At 37.4% G+C, this 19,572-nt stretch overlaps 1 protein-coding gene across 5 annotated transcripts; it reads right to left on the bottom strand.

The window, feature by feature from the left end:
• Positions 1-2,662: 2,662 nt before the first annotated feature.
• LOC147496524 (mitochondrial pyruvate carrier 1-like) lies at positions 2,663-19,549 on the bottom strand. 5 transcript variants are annotated; one of them, XM_086559520.1, is made up of 6 exons: positions 19,357-19,534; positions 19,090-19,262; positions 18,250-18,368; positions 4,469-4,523; positions 4,229-4,364; positions 2,663-2,805 (listed from the first exon to the last, which is right to left on the bottom strand). In XM_086559520.1, the coding sequence occupies exons 3-6, from the start codon at positions 18,343-18,345 to the stop codon at positions 2,721-2,723; spliced, it is 372 nt and encodes a 123-aa protein (XP_086415646.1). In that variant the 5' UTR covers positions 18,346-18,368; positions 19,090-19,262; positions 19,357-19,534; the 3' UTR covers positions 2,663-2,720. The 5 variants fall into 5 exon arrangements, with proteins under 5 accessions (XP_086415646.1, XP_086415645.1, XP_086415647.1 ...); XM_086559519.1 differs by having other exon boundaries at positions 19,090-19,254; XM_086559521.1 differs by lacking the exon at positions 19,090-19,262 and adding an exon at positions 18,439-18,495.
• Between the last annotated feature and the right edge of the window lie 23 nt (positions 19,550-19,572).

The raw sequence follows: 19,572 nt of genomic DNA, 5'->3' as shown, positions 1-19,572 counted from the left end.
GATATAAATATCTCAATCGTCACCCTATTCAATCATCTGAAAACTCAGGATGAAATGAAACCCTAATAACCCATTATGAAACACAATATCCAATTCAAACAACAACCAACCAACATAAACCAACAACCCAAATCAACCCAAACAAATAACCCAACAGTAAGATACCCGGCAGTTCATCACATAGTATTGTAACCTAAATAATAAATATACATCTACATAGATTGACGACAGTTAAATCGAAGAACAAAGGAATTACATTCAAATCCCTTAAAGAGAATTTTAAGAAAAACAAATGATACATTAACTCCATGAATTTAATGAGATCTAAAATTGTTTCTCTGAAGTTGTCTGTATTTATTTGTGATGATAATAAATCATAAGTATACTAATTATAATCGGCAAACACGACAATATATAATCATCCAACATAACATATATATTCACGACAGGCTATAAATATCATATTTCATTGCTAGTCACGTAGAAATTTACACGTATACAAAATATCTACTCACCTCTGTTATGTTTATGAGCAGCGTGAAGGAATAAAAACTTGAGAATGAATAATGCCCCGTAACAATCATCAAAAAGCAATCCCCATAATCTGTCCCTTTCTCTCTGTGAAAAATCTCCATGTAAACTCCTGTGTAAACTTTTTTTTTCTTTTTTTTTCAAAACACCCGAAAACAGATATGAAGGTTTATCTCTTTACCTTTCCTATCTCCACTAATCTTTATCATTTTTATTTTTATCTATCTATTATTATTATTAGTAGTATTTATTGTACTAGGAAAATAGAAAAAAACGGGGTGTTATATATAACCATTCTAAATATGTGCAAATAAGCTAGTTAGTATTTTTGAGCATTAGAGAGTAGTTCATATTAAAAGTAATTACCACATTCAAAGAAAATATAGATGATTTGTGGATATTTGCACGATATATGTGGATATTTGTCGATATATCACGATATATCTACAATATTTGCAGTTAGAAATACCCACACATAGTCGGTCAATATTTGTAGATATTTATCGATATATCTCGATATATCCACGATATTTGCAGATATCCTAATGGAATATATCCCCACAGAGAGGGATATATCATCAATACATATCCATAAATCAGGGGTTGATATTTTGCCATATCCTGATATTTTGTTCTATATACTCGACTACTTTGCACCTCTCCATAGCACAGTAGTGGTATACTTTAGCATTGCATAATGGTGTGCACTTGTTATGCAATGCAAATGAGAAGTTGTTTTGAGTCGCGAATCAATTCAAAGCAGTTAGCTACGACTTGAAAACGAAATTTTTTTCTTTGTACCATGACTTGCAAACAAGGGGCACATTCAATATCAGGGCTTTCATCCAACTCTCTATAACTTTGGTCATCACAATAAATGGTACTACTGGAGTACTAGGTAGGAGGAAACGGACCATCACTATGGTCGTATACTTTTATCACTCGGGCTCCAAATTAAAAGGGTAAAATGAGTCTCTAAACTTTCTTACCAGTTATCCCATCCCTCATGAATTAGGCACTCAGTCATCACAAGTCCAAACACCGTTTTGAACTCTATTGGGACTAATTACTATTTTCTACTTTCATTCAAATTTCAATAAGTAGGATCCAATTGTTGTTTCTTTAAGAGCATAACTCTGGGCAACATCAACTGTCAAAGCAGAAAATCAGCAGAAAATCATATCTGTTTTAGTCTTTAAGCGTGCCCTGTATGTGAAAACTTCATAGTTGTGATCCGGTGCATGATCAAGACACCAGAAGAGCACAAAACCAAACAATAGCAGAACTTTGTCAAGCATTTTGATAAATGTTCAACATTAATGCTTTTCCTTTTTCCTTTTTCCTTTTTTTTTTACCTCCATCTGTATCCAGAAGTAGGGACTTTCATAGACGATCTCTAGGTAGAAATTGTACAGAATATAATAAATAAGAGTTTTCTAGCTTTACCCCCCCCTCCAATTCTTTCATCTAGAAGTTTACCCTCCCAGACCACAACACATCTAAGACAACCAAGTTTGACTGTTAAATCAACTGAGTTTGACTGTGATGTTTTTTGTCAAGACAAATGAAAAGACTCTAATCATCTAATCATCTAAGACACATGTCATGATCTTGTGAACTTTATCCGACGGCTACCGCCAATTCTTATCAAATAACATCCGCACCCTTAACATTATGAAATTACATAATTACCTTTATTGTAATATCATCTTCTCCAAGCCATACACCACTACCACTACCACCACCACAACTCCACCACCACCAACTTAAAAGACACAATTAAATCTCAATTTAGCTAAACCCCAATTTTTTAACCCAATTTAGTTTAAATACCAACTAAGATGTATTCTCCTTCACCAAATTCGTCATTTGGAAACCAAATTGGAAGGTGGAAGTGTTTGAAGTTTGTCAAATACAATATCTGAAAAGCTAATGGTTTTCTCCTATCTTGTATGAACCAATAAGTTATCGTTTAATATTTGGGGGGTTAAGTCTAATTATACTAAATACAGGGGGTAAGTCTAATTAAAACTTGTGTTTTACAGTTGATCTTTTATGCAATTCTAACCGTTAGATAGACTTGAGGAGATGATGACACGTGTTTTAGCTGAGTTTGACTTCTAAGAGGGTCTTTGAGGAAGTCATGAGGTATATATGTCATTGTACAAGCAAAGGACAATGAAGTTTTTTTATATGTATTGACCAAAAAGATAACAATCAAACTTGGTTAACTTGTTACTGAGGGGTAGCTTCGGTTTCTTCTGCTCGAAATACCTGTCAATAATAAAGTACAAAGCATCTGTTATTACAATGAAATGTTGTGCAAATGCATGGAAAAACTGTACTTGAAAAACTGCTTAGATCGAGTAATCAGCATTCAACAAAATGCATGGTAACTATATTAAAGAAAAGGTTCAAATAAAATCGTTTAACCACTGAAAGCTTCTAGCTAGTTATAATCTACTAAGACTAGATTGTTTTGTCTTTTATGAAGTGCCGCAGGCCCGCAGCCCATTGACATATCTCTAGTTAAAAGTTAAAACTAGCATAGTAAATCAAGGGAAGGCCCAGCTTAAGGAGTAGCTTATTTGACACATTTCCGTAGACATCAAATTTTGGAAATAAAGGAACAACCAAACCCACGACCATCAAAATCTATATCACCTCTTTCTATATTAAAGTAGAGTATATCTTACGTGGACAATCTCTTTCCTAGGTGGCGTATTCTAGAGACATAAGTATGTCACGTGGACACTCTTAATTAATTATAAGAAGTTTCATAATATAACATGAACTCTTAATCTTAAGAATTGAAGTTTCCTAATACAACATAACTCTAATTAGTTAATCAACATCTGACAAGGAAATTATATACAACTCCAATAAAAAAACATTGTTAAATCAACTCCAAAAACTTATACTAATAATTATCGATCATTGAATTCCTCACAAAAATTTAGGAGATGTGAATTTTAGAAATGATTCCGGCCATATGGCCGGGTCTAAAATCTTGTCTTAATATTAAAGCTCTCACAGGGAGTATTTTTCGAGCTCTATTATAATTCCACGTCATCTCCTATTAAAATGGGAATTTCTCTTCTATTATAACGGGAATTCTTCTGCTATTATAACGGGAATTCCTCTCCTATTAAAACAAATTCTAGCACTTCTAATTAAAGTAGAAATCATTCTCCTATTAAAATGGGAATTCCTCCCCTATTGAAAAGGGAAAAATCTAGCATATCTAATTAAAACGGGTATTATTCTCCTATTAAAACATGGTCTCTCTCCCAATTAAAAAAAATGGGGTTTTAAAACTTAATTAAAACAATTTGTTAGAAAATTAAAACGGGTTAGCAACTAAAACGGTAGTCCCAATTTTTTTAAAAAAATCAAAATATTTTCAAAAGAGTCGGTGCGTATGCATGCATAGCATACAAACTAGTTATATATAAATCAACATCTATTTTTTTTTCGATAAACATATATAAATCAACATCTATTAGACTATAACTAAACTTCTCAAGCGCAGAATAATTTCTAAAAATTGCTCTCAGAAGGATTTATAGATATTATGATCAAGACAATCTCAATATGCATCAGATAAAACTGCGCACTGGAGTATACGTTATTCTATATATACTAGTACAGGGAAACAATTGTCAGTTACGTGTTGAGAACACCATTCATTTCTTACCCTTGAGCTTTTGCCCAACGAGAGAGCAGATAAAGCTGTGCTGGCTCATTTGTGGCATGACATGCTAGAAGCAGATAGTTACGTGGTCGTACCATCCATGCAAATCGCATGCACAGACCCGAGTAAACACACATTACTGTAGAAAAAATGCAGAACGTCAAAGTTGAAATCCAAAATAGGTGAAATAACACATTCTCTAACCCAATACTAAACAATTTGAAAAATCAATTAAGTTCTAACCTGCAGTCATTTTTCCGGATATCATTTCGGGAGGTTTTTGCATGTCTGCCAATGCCTATCAAATCCATCAGTTAACATCTAATAGTAAGATTAAATGAGTAATGACAGAGCAAGTAGTAAGACTCTGTAGTACTGTAGATGTATATGTTTCTACCTATAACCCGATGTTGAGATTGATTGGGAATGATTGCACTCTTTCTTGGGATAAGAGCTGCCTACGTATCAAGTTTTTTGGGTGAACTTGAATCAAGCCTTACGTAGTTCATCTCTCTATACTTATAGGTGTTTGATCTGACTTTTCTTATTTGTTTTAGGCCGTTGTCCAGTGTAGATCCATATTTTGTGCTCGATCTCTTGATGATTTGCCATTACTTCTGCTATTACAAAGTAAATGCCTCATTCATTGATGCATTGACTGAGCTTCAGGATCACGATAGATCATTTGTTTTCATGTATGGCTGTATTTGATATTTGGGACGATCTGAGTTTGGGTCGTGGCTACATCCTAGTGGCGTAGTACGACCTAGTGATATACGAGCTATGCAGATACGACCTGGTATGTGGACACGTGTGCTGTAGTGATTGGTTTGAAAACAGAGGGTACTTACACAGCCCATTTTATTTTATTTATTTTTTTAGATAGGCGTAGGTGTGAAAAGAAAAGATAAAATAAAGCTCCTTCTAACACGTGTCCTACAGCTGGTTTATTTGAAAGAAGTGAACGCTTTTGGAAATTGTGCGGGAAATGGTTGGATTTGATCCATGGCCCAAATCGCAGCGGGTTTGTGGGCGAAGTAAGTTGGTTATGATTGTGTTTTGTGGGAAAGACAAACGTTTTGGTTGCTTCGAGATTTGTGCAGCTAAAGGGTTTTTGTGTCTGAAGGTCATTCAATTCGCCTTCTCATTTCATCAAAACAAAGGAAGAAGAAGAAAGAGAAAAAATTTCTAACCTTTTGTCTCCAGGTGTGTTATCTTTGATAAAAAATTAGATCTTTTTGTTTCCCTTTTCACTTTTGTATTTGTCATGTCGATTACTAGTGGTAGTGTGAGTGGAGAAGTGTCATTGAACCAGTTGAGGGAGACAACTGTGAGTGGTGGAGATGGTGGTGTTAGGGCGTGTAGTGGAGATGAGGCGTCATCGTCTTCCTCATTGGAGACGATGGCTGAGGAGGTGGTACCTAGGTCGGTAGGTAATACTGTTGATCTGAGAGGGGAGTTTGGTTTGGAGATCTCCGACCTGAAAATATATGATTTAAGTGGAGAGAGGAATGTATTTGGCTTGGATTACGTTCCTCAAGATGGGGGTGTTGTGGTTTGTTATGGTCAATTAAAGGCTGGGCTGAGATTATCGTTCTCACGTCTTACTGTGGAGGTTCTGAACTTTTATGGGAAAGCCCCTTGTCAGTTCGTGGAGAATAGCTGGAGAGTTTTACATGTGTTGGATTTGTTAAACAATAAGGGTTATAACATCTGTTTATCGGATGTGCTTTAGCACTTTTCGGTTAAGAGGTCGTCTGCTATGAATTTTAGTTTCCAGGTGATGAAGGGTAAATCTCCTGTTATTGTGGGTATGAGTAAGGAGGATTGGGGCGTGTAGGCCTTTACTGGTTGTGGGTAATTATTGTGCTTCTCACTGGGAGTTGGCGAATTATACTATAAAATGGGATGGTAGGTCGTTATGTTATAGGTTGTAGTGTATGTAGGAAGTTGATATGACAATGTTTTGATTATTTTATTTTAGTTTTGCAGAGGTTGTTATTTGTGGGTGTACGAACACCGGGGCTATAGAAGAGTATGCTAGTTTGAGTTGGGAGGAGAAACAATCTATTTTGGGAGAGGTTGTGCATTACTTCAAGAAGCGCGGATGTGAGAAGATCAATCGGAGAAAAAGTTAAGCAAAAGAAGAGAGCCTGAAAGTTAATCTTTGAAATCTCGGACTCTAGTTTGGATATTGAGATGGAAAGAGAGGATCAAAGGAGGGGGCCTGTTTCTAGGACAAGGAATATTGGAGGGGGCTCTGGTAGTCGTTCTTTGGGTAGACGACTTGTGGAGGGGGTGAGAATGATAGGGGTGGACGTGGAGGTGGGAGTGCTGGGGGAGGTGGTGATGTTCCCCCTTTAGTTTGTAGGCCTTAGTTGAAGAGGAGAATTGAAGGTAGTGAGCCTGAAGGGGCTAAGAGGACGCGACCTGAGTCTAGAAGTGAGGAACGACCTATTATAGGGGAAGGTTGAACTTCATCAGGTCAGGCTCCTTTGAAAAGGATGAATCTGAAGGAGCTGGTGGTTGAGGTTGGTGTGGATGATGCTAGAGGCAAGAAGAAGGCTAGTGCTGAGCCAACTTCCTAAAAATTTAAAAGGTTTAGAAGTACGTTAGTTCCAAGGTGAAGAGACTGGTAAGTCTGATGTTCTGGATAGGACGATCATCTATTACTACCTTGTGAGTGGGCTGATGCGGCTGGTGAAAAATAAAGAATGTAGTTTCAAGTCTTCTCTGGTTGCGAATAGACTGTTAGAAAGTATTGTTCTTGATGGGAATAGGAATGCTCTGGAGACTGGGAAGGATCTGGATGCAAATATGAAAGACATGGATCGCTCGATCTGTTTTGTAAGTATCCTTCCGATCTGAGCTTTATTTTGTGCTTTGTATTATTGATTTTTGACTTATTTGTTGGTTTGTCAGGTTTTGGCTATGTATAGGAAGTTGAGAGAGATGGCAGTTATTTTTTATATGTATAAGAAGGAGTTGGAGGCTGCTAAGGAGGCTTATGACAAACTGGTGGTTGTGCAAGAAGTTGAACGAGCTGAGGTGGTGAGGCTGAGGGCTTAGGTCGGTGACTTGGCTAGGAAGTTGGCTTTAATGCAACCATCTCTTGACTCTTCAAGGGTGGAGGTAGCGCATTGGATTGCTGAGAGTAAACAATCGGCCATTGCTGAACGAGCTCAAAATGAGTACAACAACCTGGTCGATCTGGTAGAGAGTGGTGATGTCTACGTTCTAGTGGATGATTATATGGAGCTAAAACGTAAGTACAAAACCTTAAAAGGCCTGTTGAAAGTGAGGCTGCAGCAGTAACTGTAGAAAGTACTGCGGCAAATGCTAGTAAACGATATGATCTACCCACAGACTTGAGTGATGCTCCAAGCTGCTGAACCAACTGAGGATGTTGCTGCTAGCTGATGTGCTTATTGCAAATGGTGATCTGGTTGGTGGCTCTGTTGGTGAAGAGGGCTGCAATCTGGACCCCTTGAATGTGGAGAATCTGTCTCGTGTGAACTAATATGTTTTTCTTGTCATTTGTTTGATGGTGGGTGAAGTTTTTGAACTGTTTTTGTTGTTGATACTGATAACTTAAATCTTCGATGGGGATGCTGAGGTCGTTTACCCAGGATAACCTGGGGGCTTCTAGTGTCTAACCGACTTTGTAGTAAGTAAAGTAGTTAATTTACTTACTTGTTTTGAATTGAGAATCTCTGTGAGTTTGGTATGACTGTGATTGCTTCCCTTGCTTCTTGTTTTACTATTCGAAGACTATCTTGCATAATAATAATTTCGATGAACTGTCGTATATTGGTAGATCGTCTGATGCTTATAAGTCATATGTACTTGTGCACGACCTGATATATACATATAGTTGATGCCTAGGTTACTTCGTGCCCTTATATGTGTGTGGGTTGATTGAGTGGTTCCCCCAAAAGGAATCTGTGATTGATTTTTGACTGATAATTAACCTTTGAGTGGTAATTATAGTTGAGTCAAACTTAACCATTTCAGAAGGCCTTAAGTTGACTTGTGGTCCTTTTGGAGGTATCTTGGATTGGATTTGACTGATAATTAGCCTTTGGGTGGCAATTATAGTTGAATCGTGCTTAACCCTGGCATTAGTGTTAAGTTAATTTGTGGTCCTTTTGGGGGAACCGTGGATTGGATTCGATTGATAATTCGCCTTTGAGTGGCAATTATAGTTGAACTGTGCTTAACCCTGGCATTGGTGTTTGGTCGATTACTTTGTTGTACTAGATCGAGCAACGAGTGCAAGAGGCGTGTTATTCATGTAATGCAAGGAGAACACTTAAACGCGTGAAATGTTGATGAAATTTTATTCATATTGATTGATAGATCTGGAGAAAAATCATTGTTAAAAGCACTTGAGTAGAGCTATATTCCAAGGTCGGGGAAGCACATCACCGAGTTGAGTTTTGATCTAGTAAGCTCCATTTCCAATGACTCTATAAACTATGTATGGGCCTTCCCAAGTTGGGTCAAGCTTGGCTGGTGCTAGGGTCCTTTTGAGGACTAGGTCGCCATCTTGGAAAGATCTTGGGACGACCTTCTTGTTGTAAGATCGTTGGATGGTTTGATGGTACCGAACTAGGGATATTGCAGCAGTCTCCTTGCGCTCTTCTAGAAGGTCGACTTATTTGGATAAGATGTTGTCGTTTTTTTCTGATTCGACGATGTCAGAACATGTGGTTGTGATTGTAAGTTCTGATGGTATTACTGCTTCTGTTCCGAAACAAAGTGTGAAAGAGGACTCATTGGTACTGGATTGGGGTGTTGTTCTGTATGCCCATAAAATGTTCTCGAGTTATTATGGCCATTGGTTTTTCTTACTCTCTAACTTTCTTTGGAGATTCTCTTTGATAGATTTGTTTGTGGCCTCTGCTTGGCCATTGCTTTGTGCATATCTAGGTGTGGAAAATGCTTGAGTGATGCGCCACTTTTGTAGGAATGCCTTGACTTGTGTGCCAGCAAATTGGGTTCCATTGTCCATGATGAGGGTGTGGGGTAGACCAAATCTTGTGATGATGTTGGTCCATATGAAGTTGATGACATGGATTTCTTTGACTTGAACAAGTGGGATCGCCTCAACCCATTTGGTGAAGTAATCTATTGCGGCCAGGACGTATTTGAGTCATATCTTTTTTTGTGGGATAAATGGTCCCATGATGTCTAGCCCCCACATATGAAAATGCCATGGGCTGGCTATGTTGATCAACTCCCGTGCTGGACTTAAGTGGTTGTGACCAAATGTTTGACATTGGTGGCATTTGAGAACATACTTATTTGCTTCAATGTGCATGCCTGACCAATAATACCCTTTGGTGATTGCTTTGTGAGCAAGAGATTTTGCTCCTGCATGGTTGCCACATTCACCTTTGTGAATTTCGTTGAAGATAAGTTGGCCATCGCGTGGAGTGATGCACCTTAGGTGAGGTCCTCCTACAAATTTACAGAACAATCGTCCGTTGATGATGGTGTATCTGGGAGCACAAAATTTTATGGCACGAGTGTTCCTTACCTCCACTGGGAGCTCGCCATGTAAGGTAAATTTCATAAATATACCGATCCAAGATTGGGTGATCTCTTTCTCGGATGACAGCTGGAAATCCGTGAGGCTATTGATACTTTTATGTTGGTAGACGGGCCTCTCTAGGATATCAATGTAAACTGTTCTGGGGCATGCATCTTGGGTCTTTGAGGTTAAGAAGGTCAGACTGTCTGCATGTTTGTTATCTTCTCGGGGAATATGATCCAAGGAGAATATTGTGAACGAGCGGATTATATCGCTGACGACCTGAACATACTTGGATAAGTTTGCTCCATTTGTCACATACTTTTGGTGATCTATTTGACGATTAATTGCAAGGCACTATAAGCTTTGAGCTTCCGTACTTATAAGTGTTGTGCCATGCGGAGGCATGTGATTAATGCTTCATATTCCATTTTGTTGTTAGATGTTGCGAAATCGATTTTTATAGACTTTTGTAGCTGGGTTCCTTCTGGTGAAATTAACACAACCCCTAATCCACTACCACTATTGTTGCAAGCTCCATCTAGGTAGATGTGTCATGTGTCTGGGGTGGTTGGTTGATGGAGTGAGATAATGGGCTCAAGTTCCTAGTTGATATCTTCTACTAGGAAGTCAGGAAGGAAATCGACAATGATCTGACCTTTGCGCGACGTTCTGGGGAAGAATTCGATATGATGCTCTCTGAGTTCTTCAGCCCATTTGGCCATGCGGGCTGTTTTTTGGTGGAACTTAAGACTTGCTTGATAGGTACATCTGTTAAGACCTTGATGTTGTGAGCTTGGAAGTATGGTCGAACTTGCGAGCAGAGTATAACAAAGCTAACATTGTTTCTCGATTGGAGAGTAATGCTTTTCTGAATCTGCCAATGTCTTGTTGGTGAAATAGATTGGTTTTTCGATTCCCTCACTTTCGCGAAAGAGGACCGAGCTGATGGCAAAATCGGTAGTTGCAAGGTAAAGCCTTCATTTGGTTTAGACAGGACGGGGAGAGTTGACAGGTAAGCCTTCAGGTCGATGAAAGCTTTGTGGCATTCGTCTATCCATGTGAATGTTGTGCATTTCTTCAGTATTTGAAGGAACGGTCTGCATTTGTTAGATGCATGTGAGATGAATCTGTTAAGGGTTGAAACCATGCCAGATAGCTTGTGTAAAACCCCTATTTTTTTTGTACATTATTATTTTACAATATTTAATATTTTTGGATTAGATATTTAATGCATGGTCACTATGCTAGAAAATTTGGTTTGACTTTTATTATATAAAGAGAAAGGAGAGAAAACAAGAGAATATTTTTGAAATTTGTATTAAAGGAATTTAGTGTTTTGAATTTTAAGTTTTTGTAGAGATTTTTAATATTTGGAAAATTTTCATAAGAGATGTTAATATAAGGTATATAATAAATAGAGTACTTTTAATAGAGAATAATATTCTATATTTATGAATAGAGATATTTAGTAAAAAGAAAAATTTCTTTATTAAGGTGAGATAATATGGTAAGAATTCTATTGCTATGGAAAGTTAACTTTTATTCAAAGGAAAGTATTGGAAAGTTTTTAGTTGTTAAGGAAACTAATGTGTAGATAATTTAAAATTATGGAATTGTCTTAGTTTATTTCTTTGTATCTAAAGAATATGGTTTCACTTAGAACAAAACAAAAAGAAAAAATATATATAAAAGAGAAAAAGAAATCAAAAGAAGATTACAAAGAATAAGAGAGAAGGAAAAAAAAAAGATAATGAATAAAGGGAGTATTTATATTACTTGGTGATATAGATTTTACGTGGCGTGGATTCTTTTATATGATTGTTCTTTCGATAGAAACAACAAAAAAGTGAGTAAACCTCACTAATTAGTCATTTCAATTATTTGGTTGTTGATTCCTATATATTACATTCAATTAATTAGAAAACAAATAAATATATGTTGCGTATCTTAAAATGTTAAATATTAGTGTATAATTAATAGTCTTGAAACAGTTGTTGTAATTATAAGGGTTCATATTTTATTTGCATGAATCAAATTTAATATTACAAAGTACTTATTAACATTGAATAACGTAAATAGATAAAAGAAAATGATTAAATTGTATTAGTGAGTAGACCTCACTAATTAGTTATTTATTTATTTATTTGGTTGTTGATTATCAATTTAATTAAATTGAGAAACAAAGATGCACGATTTAATTTTATATTGGTACGTGGAATGCTAAATATTAGTTTGTGTGTAGTTGTAGTTGTCATGAAATGGTGGAGATCGATCCCATTTTACATTTAATTACATGAAGTTAATTAATAGTCCATAGTCCTTACTACCGTTATATAATATAAAATAGAGGATAAGAGAAGAAAAATGTGTACGTAGTAGGTAATCGATTTGTTTTAACGATGAAATGAATAAATGACAGATTTTCAGATTTATTACAATATATGCATTAGGTGTTGTTTTCGTATGGGAAATGATATTTATTTTGTTAGCATGTGATATGTGTAGAAATGTATTAAGTGTTAAGACATGTATTTGGTGTTTAAAAAAGTGTTTAATTAGAATGGATTAGAAATTATTTAGCCATGAATCAAAATGTACGTATATTTTTGGTGTAATATTAAGACCTTAATTGTTGAAATGCTATAAAATTATTGTGCAATATTTTATGGAGTGATATGACATTTCGTTGTAAGTTGGAATTTATGTACTAAATATTATTCTCTGTTATATTGTTGTTTGATAATGATATAATTAAATAAATGATCAGTTATATTTTTGAGATGCTACTAAAAGTTATGTAGCGATTATGGAGATTTGCAATATTTCTGAATGACTTGTGGTTTAGTGTAATTATTTATTTAGCACGCGCGTGAAATAATGAAAATTGTTATGAGATGCAATAATATAACAATGTTTCTAAATATTGTCGTTTAGTGCAATGATTTATTTGGCACGTGAAAGAATGAAAATTGTTATGAGATGTATTGAGATATTTCTAAAGATTGTGACTTAGTGCAATAATTTATTTGGCATGCATGTGATAGAGTGAAATGGTTATGAGATACAAATGAATGATATTTGAATAAGTTACATAATGCAAAATCCTAGTCCCTAGCTACCATAACTCTTGTGATAAATATGAAAGTTGTCTTTTTAAGATAACGTGAATTTAAGAAAACTTGGAGCCCTTATAGCCAAATGATGGCTTTGATTATCTTGTCGCCAATTCAGAATGAGATGCGCGATATATTATGCCTAGTAAAGGTTTACTCACATAGTTTTGGCATCTGTCTGGGGGTTACCTAGTATGCGACATCCCGCTTAGGGTAACTATATACGGAGTGGTTCCATTATGTGAGAGAGGCATGCGGATGTACATGTTCGGCTTGATTGAGGGGAGCGATTGTGGTAGATAGGAAACTAGGTAAAACATAGAGACGACGTGATTCTAGAGACACTTGAAGAAACTTTAAACAACAATTGTGATGATATATCGAAGTGTATCTTAAATCTATAATAAATAATTTATTGTGGTTGTGAAATTGGTCATTAAGATTGTTCTTGTTGGTTCAATGAGATGATTGGAATTATGTATATGATATGTTTGTTTTATTGTAATTTATTTTTCATTCAAAATGGTTTTGCAGAAGGGTGGGTTGAATTGATTATTTATGTAGGTGTGACCCACTCTGTGATCAGGCCTACACCAGTTTAAGTATAGAATAAGTTTTAGTTTTGTTATTTTATTATTAGATGCAGTTGATCTAGTATGGTTTGAAGCTAAGGCGCCTCGGTGGAGGAACTAAATGCCTTATTATTATTGAATTAGAAGCTAAGGCGCCTCAGTGTAGGAACTACCTGCCTTAATTATTGTATTTAAGAATGTTGTATTATTGGTTGGAAGTTAAGGCACCTCGGTAGAGAAACTAACTGCCTTATTGATTATGTATATATATGTATAAGTATGATTTGTATTTTATGGCTACTCATACCAGCATTGTTTATAATGCTGACCCGATTTGCATATTTGCTTATCGGGTGTGTTCATAAAATGAACATAGTCGATAAGTCCTGACAGAATTAGTGTTGAAGAAGGTTGATTACGGCTTGTGGTTTGCGTTAGCGTCTCAGTGCATAATATGTTTTGTTTTCCCTTAAGGTACAATAAATTTTTAGTTGAGACAATATTTTGTATTTTAAGTTGTAATTACAATTAAAGCATTGTTGAAAAGAAATTTGTAACTTAATCATAATTGTGAATTTTTTGTAATGTAGAGGACTTTTGTTTATTTAAAAATCTTTATCGGTTTCAAATTATTGGAATAATTAAACAGATAATGGGTTTTTGGAAGTTGAGAGGGCATCACACCTTGAAAATCGAAGAGTCGAGAACAAATATTGTTTTTCCGATTTTGTCAAAATTTGGGGTGTGACAGCTTGTGTATTTGTTGTTTGGAAGTTGGTTCTGGAATTTCAAGGAGAGCTCGTATTTATTTTGGATTTGCTTCAATGTATCGCCATGAGACGAGGTATCCTAAGAATTTCCCTGAGGCTACTTCAAATACACACTTTGTTAGGTTGAGCTTCATCTTGTTTTGGCTAAATCTTCCAAAGGCTTCTTGTAGGTAGGAAATGTGCCAGCCTCAACGCTTTTGACTACCATGTCGTCTATGTAGACTTCCATAGTGTCGCCCAGCATGTCTTTGAACATTTTCGTGACAAGTCTCTGGTAGGTCGCGCCGACGTTCTTCAAGCCGAATGGTAGGACGTTGTAGCAGAACGTCCATTGTTCGGTTATGAAGGACGTCTTTTCCTAGTCATCTTCTGCAAGTGGTATCTGATTGTATCCGCTATATGCGTCCATAAATGATAAAAGTTCATGTTCGCAAGTTTGATCTACGAGTATGTCAATCCTGGGTAGGGAGAAGTTGCCTTTTGGACAATATTTGTTGACGCTTATTGAAATCGATGCAGAGTCGTACATGGCCATTTTTCATAAGAACGGCTACAATGTTAGCTAACAGATCGGGTATTCGACCTCTCTGATGAATCCAACCATTTTGAGTTTTTCTATCTCTTCATTGATGGCTTTTTGAAATTTGATTGTTAGTTTTCGAGGTCATTAAGTTGTTTGATATGCTTTACAATTGGATCTACATTTAATTTGTGGCAAGCAACCTGAGGGTTGATTCCTGGCATATTGATATACAACCAAGCAAACACATCTTTATTGAGAGAAAAAAATTGACAAGTTGTTCTTTGAGTTTGGGGTCTAAATCAGCCCCTACATAAACAAATTTTGGGTTATCATCTGTGCCCAAATTGACTTTCTCTATTGGTTCTACTTATGCTTGTTTTTCCTTGAGCTTGTCTGTTGCTGATGCTGGAAGGCGGGAAGCTTGAGGATCTTGTGGCTTCGGGATGTCATTTGACTTGGCTACCTGAGTTTTGGCCTTGGTTGTTATGCTTACTTGATTACATCGGTGAGCTTCTAGTTGGTTGCTTCTTTGCTCCATGATGCCTCGAGGTCCGAAGAACCATAGGACTTGGTGTAAGGTTGATGGAACGACTTGGATCTTGTGAATCCACCTGCGTCCTAAGATGGTAGTGTATGATGACTTAACATCTATCACACTGAAGCGTGTTGAGGTCTTAACCATGTCCTCTTTTTCTCCAATGGAGACTGGTAGGATGACGTCTCCAATAGCATCTGTGCGATCTCCATTGAACCCGTAGAGTGGTGCGTTTAAATCTCTCATCACTGAGTCTGGTAGGTGCATGTCCTTGTATGTTTGGTAGAAGAGGATGTCGTAAGAGCTACATGGATCGATTAGGACCCGCTTGACTGTCCATCCGTTGATATTGACGTGCACTACTAGAGCATCATTATGGGGTAGGCACACGTTGTCGAGATCTTCCTCAATGAATGATATCTCGGTTGTAGATCGAGAACTGATAGGAGTGATCATTTCAGCTTTGTAGGAGAGGTGGTAGATCTCTTGTAGTGCTCATACGCGCCTGCGCTTTTCGCGACTGGAGGTCTCATTGCTGGAGGTGTCTGTAATCATGTGGATTACCTTTTCCTTTTCCTGATGGAGAGTGCTGTCGTCTGTTGTGCCTCGACCGACCTGGGGTTTTAGATCGTCGGGTTGTTCTACTTCTGCTCTTTCTGTGTGCAGGTCGTTCATGACTACAACTCTTGCTTCTGTTATGGTTGGCATTCAGTTTATGCCTGAGGTCGTTTTCTGGTAGAATTTTTTTGAGTTTTCCCTCTTCGACTAAGTCTTGTAGGTAGTGTTTGGGGCACCAACATTCGTTTGTGTCATGATGGTGGAGTTTGTGGAAGTGGCACTACGGGAGTCTTGGGATTTCTATGACCTTGCTGATGTGTGGCTTGAAGTAAGGGGTTGTCTTTATCTTCTTCAGGATGTGGCCTGGCGTCCTGGAGAAGTTGGAGGATTCTCTCTTGGTGTAAGATAGCTTTTGGGAGTTGGTGCCCTTATTGTTGCCTGAGTACTGCTTGCTTTCTTTGGGTCCCCGTTTGTCGCTTATTGCGAGGACTTCTTTGCTTTTGCGGTGGGCCATCCATTCTTCGTACTTCATGCACTTGTCGACTCTGTAATACAGGTCGTCTAGGCGTTCTGGCTTATTGCGCATGGAAGACCTTGCTAGTTCAGAATCGTCTAGGATGGCGTTGGTGAATGCCGAAGTTGCAAAATTGTCCTTGAAGCCTAGCTCCATTGATAGCAATTCCTTTTTGAAACGTCTTAAGAAAGCACGAATAGTCTCGCCGTGTGCTTGCTTCAGTTGGAACAACAAGTCTAGGTCGGCTTGCTTCTTCATGTTGTGGACAAAGTCTGCTACAAATGTCTTGACCAGCTTGTCGAAGTTGTGGATTGAATCAGGCACTAGCATATAAAACCAGTCTAATGCTCCGTCCTTTAGGCTGGCTGGGAAAAGTCTGCATCTTAGGTAGTCGAAGTTTGGAGCATTGTAGAGCTCCAGGATTTGGCTGAAACGAGCTACGTGCTGACTTGGACACGAGCTGCCATCGTACATTGGAAACTTTGGTTGGATGAAATCATTAGGAGGCTGCTTGTCCAGGATTTCAGCGGTGAATGGTGACGCTTTGTAAGATTGGAGCATCTTTTGGACGATCTGGGCTGCGGCTGCCTTTTCACTTGATTTCTCCAAGTGCGGGGAAGTCGTAAAGTCACTAATTTGTGGTGGTTGTGAGTGTTGCGACGCCGTTGTTATCAATGGCGTCGAGATCCATGTTGTTAGTGTTGGACGTTGTTTGTTCGCAAAGAGTTTGATTCTCTTGCTGAAAGGATGTAAAAGAATCTTGGAGAGTCTTCATTTGATTGGCTAAATAAAGCTTTGAGTTGTCTCTCCATGGTGGTTTTTACCAAGTTTTGTGGACTTGAGAAAAATGGTATGAATGTTTTTTTTTTCAAGGAAACGAATTGGTAGATGGTGCCAATGTAGATGCATAGGTTTCTACCTATAACCTGATGTTGAGGTTGATTGGTAATGGCTGCACTCTTTCTTGGGATAAGAGTTGCCTACGTATCAAGTTTCTTGGATGAACTTGATTCAAACCTTACGTAGTTCATCTCTCTCTACTTATAGGTGTTTGATCTGACTTTTCTTATTTGCTAGCCGTTATCCAGTGTAGATCCATATTTTGTGCTCTCTTGATGATTTGTCATTACTTCTGCTATTACAAAGTAAATACCTCCTTCATTGGTGCGTTGACTGAGCTTCAAGATTGCAATAGATCATTTGTTTGTATGTATTGTTGTATTTGATATTTGGGACGACCTGAATTTGGGTCGTAATTATGTCCTGGTGGCGTAGTACGACCTAGTGATATACGAGCTGTGCGGATATATATGACCTGGTGTGGACATGTGTGGTGTAGTGATTAGTTTGAGAACGGAGGGTACTTACAAGTACCATATATAGCTTTATTTGCAATATCAAAGAAAATGTGGCATGCACTAAGGGCATCTCTAATGGGGGGTGTAAAATTACACCTCCACCTAGGTTCCACGTAGGTGCCATTAGGATTTTACACCTCTAATTGTATACTATTGTATAGCCTATAAATATCCACTCTTTATACTCCCAAATGGAGAAATGTAAAAAAAATTAGATTTTAAACTCGGACGTCACTTACGTCCCTCAAAGTGACGTCCGAGTTAAAAAATTACTTTAGAATCAGAAAGGGACGTTACTTAAAGTGACGTCCTGAAATTTGTTTTGACGTTTGTTCGAGTGTCGTCCGGGCTTTTTATTAGCTGAATGCGAAAGGGGGAATTCCCCACCTTCTCTATCAACTAATACTCTATTACCTACAGTATAACACTCCCATTGGAAAGAGTGTTTTGACATTTGGGGTGTAAAATTTCCACTCTATACGGTTTACACTTCCCATTAGAGATGCCCTAACTAATAATCAAGGAATAGGAGTGAAACATACAGCAGCAACGAATGCCCAATTCGCCAGAGGGCCCCAAAAATGAGTTGTTTTCGGACCTACAGGGCTGTTCAAGAATGCTTTGAAGACTGGCGACATTTAGAACTGCTTCTGCTTCTGACCTACGGTTTAGTTCCAAGGCCATTATTGCAGAAGATAAACCATGAAAATTAAGTAGTATATGAAGTTTACCACACAAAATAAAATGAAGGTTGCTGAGAGTCTCAGACAGATTCCAGCATGATCTAACTAGTTAGACAAAGGAAACAACAATTCTGTCAACTATTGATATAGTTATATTAACAGACAGATTAAGGTTTAGCGAAAAAAAACCAGACAGATTAAGCACAAAAGTTAACATCCTGACAGGCTGATACACATTCAATTCTAAACAGAATAAACTTAAAGAAATTGAACAAAAGTGTTTAATGTTAGATTCTTTACTCATTCTCTATATTGCATAGACAAATCAGTACTCAGGGATAAAGAAAAATGTAGTGATCATAGATCTTACCAGAAGTTAACTTTGTGTGTGTAACTTAAGAGGGTCCAAACTAACTAGATAATTTAAACAAGAGAGGCATGGAATTACATAGTGGGTGGTCTTATGCAGCAATAAGGAAGAAGATGGGGGTCATTTGCTTGTTAATGTACTTTGGTTAATAGTGTTTTGGGAGATCTTCCTAATGTTAAACAGAATACGTATTGCTTTCGGCTTGAGGCTCGTCTTAGAGCCTCACTGCGAAATTCACCATAGAACTCCTCCAAGATACAACCAACTTAGATACAAGCTAGTCTCTGAAACATGAATCCAAAGTTTGATCACTTAGAAAAAACACTCACCAACCACTTCAACAATAATATATATAGCTTTTCTGCAATCTTTAACTACTGCAAAGTTGATGAAGCTGTTTCCCCGGTACATGCATGACCTCATATAAAATACTTTTCAAGCTTGCAGAATCTCTTGAAGAAAAGCTTCTAAATAATCAACTAGCAAAATCTCAACTGCTATTCTACATCAGTATGGTAATTTCGTTGACTAGCTAGCAAAGCATAGATGGAAAGATACAACGTAAGTAAAGAAAGAGATCGAGATGGTGAATTTACCTGAGGTTGGATGCTGGAAACCAGTGAAGCTAAGCAGGGAGATTGAGTGTGTGTGTGTGAGAGAGATTCAATGATTTGCTCAGCTGTTGGTGACCTCACGTTTTAATACAAGTGTCATAGCACAGTCAGCTCAATTACGTGTTGTACACTAGCATTGCTGCCATTGTATATTTTTTGTTTTGGCTTTGCTTGTGTTTTAGCCTGAAGTTTTATATC

The sequence above is a fragment of the Coptis chinensis genome, chromosome 5, assembly GCF_015680905.1.
Source record: "Coptis chinensis isolate HL-2020 chromosome 5, ASM1568090v1, whole genome shotgun sequence".
NCBI lineage: Eukaryota > Viridiplantae > Streptophyta > Magnoliopsida > Ranunculales > Ranunculaceae > Coptis > Coptis chinensis.
Note: the sequence above shows the minus strand (reverse complement) of the source record. Positions and strands in the feature narration are given on the sequence as shown.

What these genes read in the sequence shown, in the direction of transcription:
- LOC147496524 (XM_086559518.1), bottom strand. Translation starts at nt 18,345, where the DNA reads ATGTCGCCAGTCTTCAAAGCATTCTTGAACAGCCCTGTAGGTCCGAAA. An exon ending in ATCCGGAAAAATGACTGCAG is followed by an intron (nt 4,365 to 4,468) that starts GTTAGAACTTAA and finishes TTTTTTCTACAG; the next exon opens with TAATGTGTGTTTACTCGGGT. An exon ending in CGTTGGGCAAAAGCTCAAGG is followed by an intron (nt 2,806 to 4,228) that starts GTAAGAAATGAA and finishes TATTATTGACAG; the next exon opens with GTATTTCGAGCAGAAGAAAC.